The sequence below is a fragment of the Rhincodon typus genome, chromosome 41, assembly GCF_021869965.1.
Source record: "Rhincodon typus isolate 14 chromosome 41, sRhiTyp1.1, whole genome shotgun sequence".
Classification (NCBI taxonomy): Eukaryota; Metazoa; Chordata; class Chondrichthyes; order Orectolobiformes; family Rhincodontidae; genus Rhincodon; species Rhincodon typus.
In genome coordinates, this window is record NC_063372.1 from 3,649,503 (window position 1) to 3,655,638 (window position 6,136).

At 39.5% G+C, this 6,136-nt stretch overlaps 2 protein-coding genes across 3 annotated transcripts in view; both read right to left on the reverse strand.

Annotated features, from left to right (window-relative positions):
- csad (cysteine sulfinic acid decarboxylase) overlaps nt 1-3,226 on the reverse strand; it is a 39,018-nt gene extending 35,792 nt beyond the window's left edge. Inside the window, 1 exon segment of the mRNA XM_048618841.1 lies at nt 3,184-3,226. Within this exon segment, the coding sequence (XP_048474798.1) occupies nt 3,184-3,226 (43 nt within the window).
- Nucleotides 2,557-6,136, reverse strand: part of LOC125487424 (G-protein coupled receptor 182-like) — a 23,169-nt gene continuing 19,589 nt past the window's right edge. Inside the window, exons 3-4 of one of the 2 annotated variants that reach the window (XM_048618895.1) lie at nt 5,892-6,013; nt 2,557-5,798 (exon numbers count right to left, since the gene is read on the reverse strand). In XM_048618895.1, the coding sequence (XP_048474852.1) occupies nt 4,769-5,776 (1,008 nt within the window). In that variant the 5' untranslated portion in view covers nt 5,777-5,798; nt 5,892-6,013 and the 3' untranslated portion in view covers nt 2,557-4,768. Of the gene's footprint in view, nt 5,799-5,891; nt 6,017-6,136 lie in introns of both variants that reach the window. The other variant, XM_048618894.1, reaches the window with a different exon arrangement.

Sequence of the window (6,136 nt, forward strand, 5' to 3'; positions counted from 1 at the left end):
CTTTGCCTTCTGATTGTCATTATTTACAGAAGAGGGACAAAGAGATCAGCAGGCCAAAAGAAGAACACGCAGCCTTGCATCAGACAGTGGAAAGCCTGAAAGTAGAGAGCAATCCTGTGTCATAGGATGGAGTTGCTAGAAGTACAATATGTCAAGTTCCAAACTGAAATTGTGGCATGCTCAAGATTGGGTAATTTACTCATTTGTATGCCACTTGAATGTCATGTCATACATTTCTGTAACTATAACAGCATCACTACAATGGGAAACAGATGCTTAATTTGCGCTGGTTGAATGGCCTGCCTGAAATATTTCATTTATTATTGTCACATGTACCTAGGTACAGTAAAAGTTTTGTTTCACGTGCAGTACAGTCAAATCATATCATACAAAGATCATAGGGTGATAGAACAGAGTGAGAAATACAACATTACACAAAATTGAACAAAAAGCAAGATCTGTTGGTCTGTGTGTTTAAGCTTTAGTATCTTCTGGCCGACGGAAGAGTTGGAAGAGATTATAACCACGGTGGGAGGGATCTTTGATGATGTTGGCCGCCTTTCCAAGGCAGCGAGAAGTATAAATGGAGTCAATGGATGGAAGGTTGGCTTGTGTGATGGATTGGGCTGTGTTCACAACTTTTGTAGTTTCTTACGGTCCTGGGCAGAGCAGTTGCCATATCAAGCCATGATGCATCCAGATAGAATGCTTTTTATGGTGCATCTGTAAAAGTTGGTGAAAGTCCTTATGGACATTCTGAATGTCCTTAGCCTCCTGAGGAAGAAGAAACATTGTTGTGTCATCTTGGCTAGCGCATCAACTTGGGTGGTCCAGGACAGATTGTTGGTGATCGTCCCTCCTAGGAACTTGACACTCTCAACCATATCCATTGATGTAGATAGGGGTGTGTCCTCCTCCTTGCTTCCTGAAGTTGATGATGAGTTCTTTAGTTTTGCTGACGTTGAGGGAGAGATTGTCATCTTTACACCACACCACCAAGCACTCTATCTCTTTCCTGTATTCTGTCTCGTCATTGTTTTGATATCCGGCCTACAATCGTGGTGAAGTCAGTGAACTTGTAGATGGAGTTCGGAAGAAATTTGGCCACACAGTCATGAGTGTACAGGGAGTACAGTAAGGGCCTGAGTATGCAGATTTGCAGGGTGCCGGTGTTGAGGATTGTCACGGAGGAGGTGCTGTTGCCTATCCTCAGATTGTGGTCTGTGGGTCAGGAAGTCAAGGATCCAGTTGCAGAGGGCAGAGCTGAGACCTAGGTCTCAGAGTTTGGAGATTAGTTTGGTTGGGATTATAGTGTTGAAGGCCGAGCTGTAGTCAAAAAGCAGAAGCCTGACGTAGGTGTCCTTATTGTCCAAATATTCCAGCAATTAGTGTAGGGCTAGGGGATGGCAGCTGCCATAGATCTGTCATGCCAGTAGGCAAATTGCAAGGGATCAAGGCAGGCTGGGAGGCTAGAGTTGATATGAGCCATGACTAACCTCTCAAAGCACTTCATAATTATGCAGGTCAGAGCCACCAGGCAGTAGTTATTAAGGCATGTCGCATGTGTTTCCTTTGGTACTGGGATGATGGCGATAAAACAGTGATAGCAATTATAATTGTGGTGGCAATGTTGCAGCAAGTATACCAGCACCAGCAGCAGAACCAGGTGAAACAACACCATCACGGAACCAGAATCACTCTCAATGCTTTTCAACCTTGGAGGGACAGCCAGTGATGAATGGTACACCCCAATTAATGTTCGGGTGTGAAGATTGGGAAAGTGCATTGACCAAGACATTAAATTTAAAGTGTACTCTGTTGAGTTGTATATCTGTTATGCATAAAACCTTATTGCATTATGAACTATTGTCTGGGACGCTCTTCACTGTTAAATATTTCTTTTATTAAGATTTTAAATTGTTTTAAATGCACTTTGTTTGTGGAATATACACAGAACAATATTTATGAGATCCCACATCACAGATCCAACACAAAACTTGCAGCAGTTCTGTCCAAACGTCCCATGAAAGCTGGACTGTGGAACTTTTTTTGATGATTGCCATGGTCCTGCAGTGAGGATGCAGAGGGACATATGCTCCTGCTATTATCACTTGCTAAGCTCCTGAGACTCTGCTGCCTCCCAGGATTTGTATTGAATTAGCATGGTGCAAATCAGGAGTCACTGCAGTAAACTAACCAGTGGTAATTAAGCCAAACCTCAGGACTCAAGTTACAGGTTTAGAATGAGCTATGTATTTTTACTGTGGCAGTTAATGATAGAAAAAAGACATTTTTATGAATATAGAGTGCTTTCTGCAAGGAGTTCCACGTGTGTTTTTGAGCGCTTTTTGTTTTGCTGCAATTTGATTGGGCAGAACATTTTCTGTAGAAATGTAAATGTACGAGAGTGGTTCTGTGAATTATGATTAGTGAGCATTAAGAGTGGGACAAATAATCATTAAGAAATGAAAAAACAGACTTGGCCAATGAGGAAACAGACACATATTCAGAATACGGTCACATTTCACAATTTTTATTTGATAATAAAGAGACATCTATTCTCCCACCCCATCAGAAGGTCACTGTGTGGTTTAGTGAGCTTGTTCAAGTGCTGAATTCAGGTATTAACTCGGCGGTTAGCATGGCAACTGTGGAGTCATATAGCACCTTATCATATCTTTTCAAAATGCTACATAAGAACATCACTGTCAAGATCACTTCTGCCCACATTTATATGCTTTCCTGTTGAGAGTAGTAGCCATGCTAGATTTTCTGCTAATTAGAACTGCTGAGGTTTATTGCAGCACTGCTAATAGTGCTCTACCTGAAAGCAGCTAACTCAGCACAGACCAGGAATTGAACCATAGTCTATCTAGTCTGTAATGATTGTGCTGCTTTCACCAACTGAGCCATAGGCTAATGCGTGAGTAAGAAAACTTATTTATATAGCGCTCTTAATTAAATAGAATATTCAATAATTGCAGGAGTATTGTTAAGAACATGAGACCAAACTAAACAAGATATTAGAGCGAATACTCAAAAGCTTGGTCAGGGAGGTTGGTTGAAAGGGCCATCTTAAAAGAGGAAATGAGATAGAGGTGGAAGGAGAGCAGTTCATAAGAAAGAAAGCTTTGTGATTAGAAAACACATCTTCCTCAAATCACTTCCCTCACAATTAAGTACTTTTTGAAGTATGTTCACTTATGTAGGCAAATATGATAACCATTTTGCGCACAGCAGTGATCTACAAACAGCAAAGCAATCAAAGAACAATCATTTAGATCAGGAGTTGTATTAGGATACTAAGAAAATTCCTGAAAACTCACTTGTCCTTAAGTAATGTCATTAACATCAACCTAATCTAATAGAACAGGGTCTCTGTTTACAGGCTCATACAATTCTGATAATGTGATATTCCTCACCACAATACTAAATGGTTTGCTTAGATTATTATACTCAAATCCTGAACAAGGGTATGAAGCCACAATGTTCAAACGTGGAAGTGAGACTGTCATTAACTAAACCAAAACAACTCTTAATCAGACACATGGATGAAGCTTGTGTATTTCATTTGTCTTATTTTCATCATTTATCCACTTGGTTTCTGCCAACTCAGATCTATACCCCCTGTACCAAATGATAAGAGAAAAATCAATTGCTGTTGTGTAACTAGTTAGGAAGAGGCACAGAGTTATTCCCCACTCCCCCCCAACCCCTTCCTGTCTGTGTACAAGTGACTTGGAGCCTTGGATCTCTAGGAATGCACAATGTGGTCAGGGAGCTGAATCCCTCCACAAATTAGCTCGGTACAATAATACAGAGGTTTCCAAACAGTGACAATTTTCAGCCCATGATTGATGACAATCCAACCCACAAATCCCACACAAGTCAATTATTTTCAAGCTTTTAATCCTAACTCTCGGATTTGTGCTATGTGATTTCAGTAGGCTGAAGGCTTGAGAGGGGGGTTGTTCTTGGTACTCGTGGATGAGAGACTCCAAAGTCAGGTCCCAAGAGCTTCCAGAGACTGATGCAAGACGTAAAGAGATGAAAACTTGGGAATGTTCTACATTTGTGAAGCAACATCATGTGCCAGCCATCGAGCCACCTTCTCCACCTCATTTGCATCCTTCTTCTAACAAAATATTTCAATTGAAATAAGATGCCCATATGACTTTCAATTGTAATGAAAGGTGTACTGTATCAATTTTGGGATTTTTATTTGGGTCAGTCCTGTGAAGGTAATTTTTTTTTATTAAACAAGTCATTTGGAACAGTGACTTAAGTGCATTAGCTCCAAGAAAGCATGTGACTGCAGAAAATGCAGTAAAAACTTAAGTGTTCTGAAAGGAGTAAAATCTCTCTGAAATTGAGTATCTGTAAAAGGATAGTACTGGGAACCAGGTTGAATTTTTTTTTGTTTTTGTTAAGGTCTTTCTAATAATTTTACTTATATATGTGTATACATACAGCTTTGTTTGTTTTCTTTCTTTTGTGGTTTAAATTTATGTTGTTATTTTAGAATATCTGCAACCTCATGTAGATATGTTTCAGTGATTAACCACCACAGAACCAATTGCAAAAGTTAAACATATGGTCTATCAAACCAGGTTTCAATCTGGGATCTGAGATGTCCATATTACCATCAGCTAGGATCATAACAAATAACATTGAAACAAGAACTAGCAATAGAAGAAAAAAAAACTGGCAGATCATTTTGACCGAATCAGTAACACCCTCAGTTTCTCCTCCTTGTCAAGGGATTAAATCACGTAATGACCACAATATGTCTGGTGTCTGAAGAAATAGAAATATCATCATCCTCCTTGACATATCGTTTGGGCATATACTTCACAATGCTGGCTGTTAAATGATCCCGAAAATCTTTGTGTATAAAGTTGTAGAGAATGGGATTTATGATACAGTGGGAAAAGCTGAGGCACTCCACCATGTCATACAAGAAATATACTAACTGATGCACAACACAGTCAAGAAATGTATCCAGCAAGGAAAGAAATACAATTACATAAAACGGTAACCAGCATAGCAAAAATGCTATGATGTAACCATATATTATTTTACTGGTTTTTATGCTTTCTGTGTTACTGGAATTTTTCACAGCTCTTGCAGTGAAAATATTACTCAATATAATTATAGGCAAAGGAATGATAAATCCAAGAATTAATGTCAGAGAGCTTGTAACATACAAAGATAACATATGAGATAAGTAGCAATAAATATACACAACTTCAAAAATTTCAGAATGTACAAACTGTGGTATGGATAGTAGTACCGCCACAGTCCACATGCACACGCACACCATCCTACGGATTTGACGGTCTCTTGATCCCTGGGCTTGGAATGGGTATCGCAGCGAGATGTATCTGTCGACACTAAAGCAGGTGAGGAAGAAAATGCTGCTGTACAGAGTGACAAAATAAATGAAGGAATCAAATTTACACAGAAAGTCTCCCCAGATCCAGTGGTAATTGTAAAAAGTCTCTGCCATCCTTAATGGGATGAATAAAACGGCACACATGTCAGCGATAGCCATATTAAAAATGTAAAGGTTGCTTTCTTTCCTGGACCCTTCCATCCGCCAGTTTATCCAAATGACAATGATATTTTCTATCAGACCTACTAAAAGAATGAATAGATAGAAAAAAAACATTGACATGTCCAGTGCCTTGTAATCCAAAGATATCCAACACCTGCAGCTATAACCATAGCACTCATCACTGTTGTTGACATGCAAGCTGTCGTTAGGGGTAGCCATGGCTGAGCCCTCCTTGTAGAATCTGCAGAAATGAGAATGATTTGTAATACTAAATGAAAAAAAAGTATTTTGATCAAATACATTGTCCATGAACTGCCTCATGAGTGTAACTTGCCTGGATTGATGTCAAGTTAAATAAATCTGGAAAATCCCAGATTCAGTCTGTGTTGACTTCAGTAGCAGGGTGGTTAAAAGTTGCCTGAGTATCCCCGGGGCAATAAACAATCGGGAAACTGCCTGCTGGAAATGATAAAATGATAAAACATAGTCAAGATGCCCCCTCAGTCAAATACCCCGCTAATATTCACCACCTAGCCTGCACAAGAAGAATGTTCATCTGGGTAGAAACTAAAAGAGTAC